Below are 309 nucleotides of genomic sequence, written 5' to 3'. Positions count from 1 at the left end.
GCTTTCTAAACAATACAAGACTGGTAATATTCATGCATAATTAATACATTTTCATTAACTGTAAAATATAAAGCATCTTATTACCAGTCAACTAAATCACACCAAAATCAAGTGACAGCTGCTAACACAGTAGTGGGCTGAGTCACGGGGTGTGGGAGGCTAACCAGAGGGTGTTGTGTTGTTGTCATTGAGCAGAGTCACAGCTGGATGTGGACACAGTGAGTATGAGAACATGGAATCAGATGTTCCCGATCTCTCAACCGATGATGAAGGGTTGAATAACATCAGAGTTGAAGGCCAAGAGATGAA

The 309-nt window shown here is 40.8% G+C and overlaps 1 protein-coding gene across 1 annotated transcript in view; it reads left to right on the top strand.

Annotated features, from left to right (window-relative positions):
* The window catches only part of LOC119592519 (adenylate cyclase type 1-like), a gene marked incomplete in the record, with an annotated part of 97,990 nt that overhangs the window by 94,028 nt on the left and 3,653 nt on the right, over positions 1-309 (top strand). The window contains 1 exon segment of the mRNA XM_037941372.1: positions 196-309. Within this exon segment, the coding sequence (XP_037797300.1) occupies positions 196-309 (114 nt within the window).

The sequence above is a fragment of the Penaeus monodon genome, chromosome 30 (genome assembly GCF_015228065.2).
Source record: "Penaeus monodon isolate SGIC_2016 chromosome 30, NSTDA_Pmon_1, whole genome shotgun sequence".
Taxonomy (NCBI): Eukaryota; Metazoa; Arthropoda; class Malacostraca; order Decapoda; family Penaeidae; genus Penaeus; species Penaeus monodon.
The sequence above is the reverse complement of the archived record's forward strand: the minus strand, read 5'-3'. Positions and strand labels throughout refer to the sequence as shown.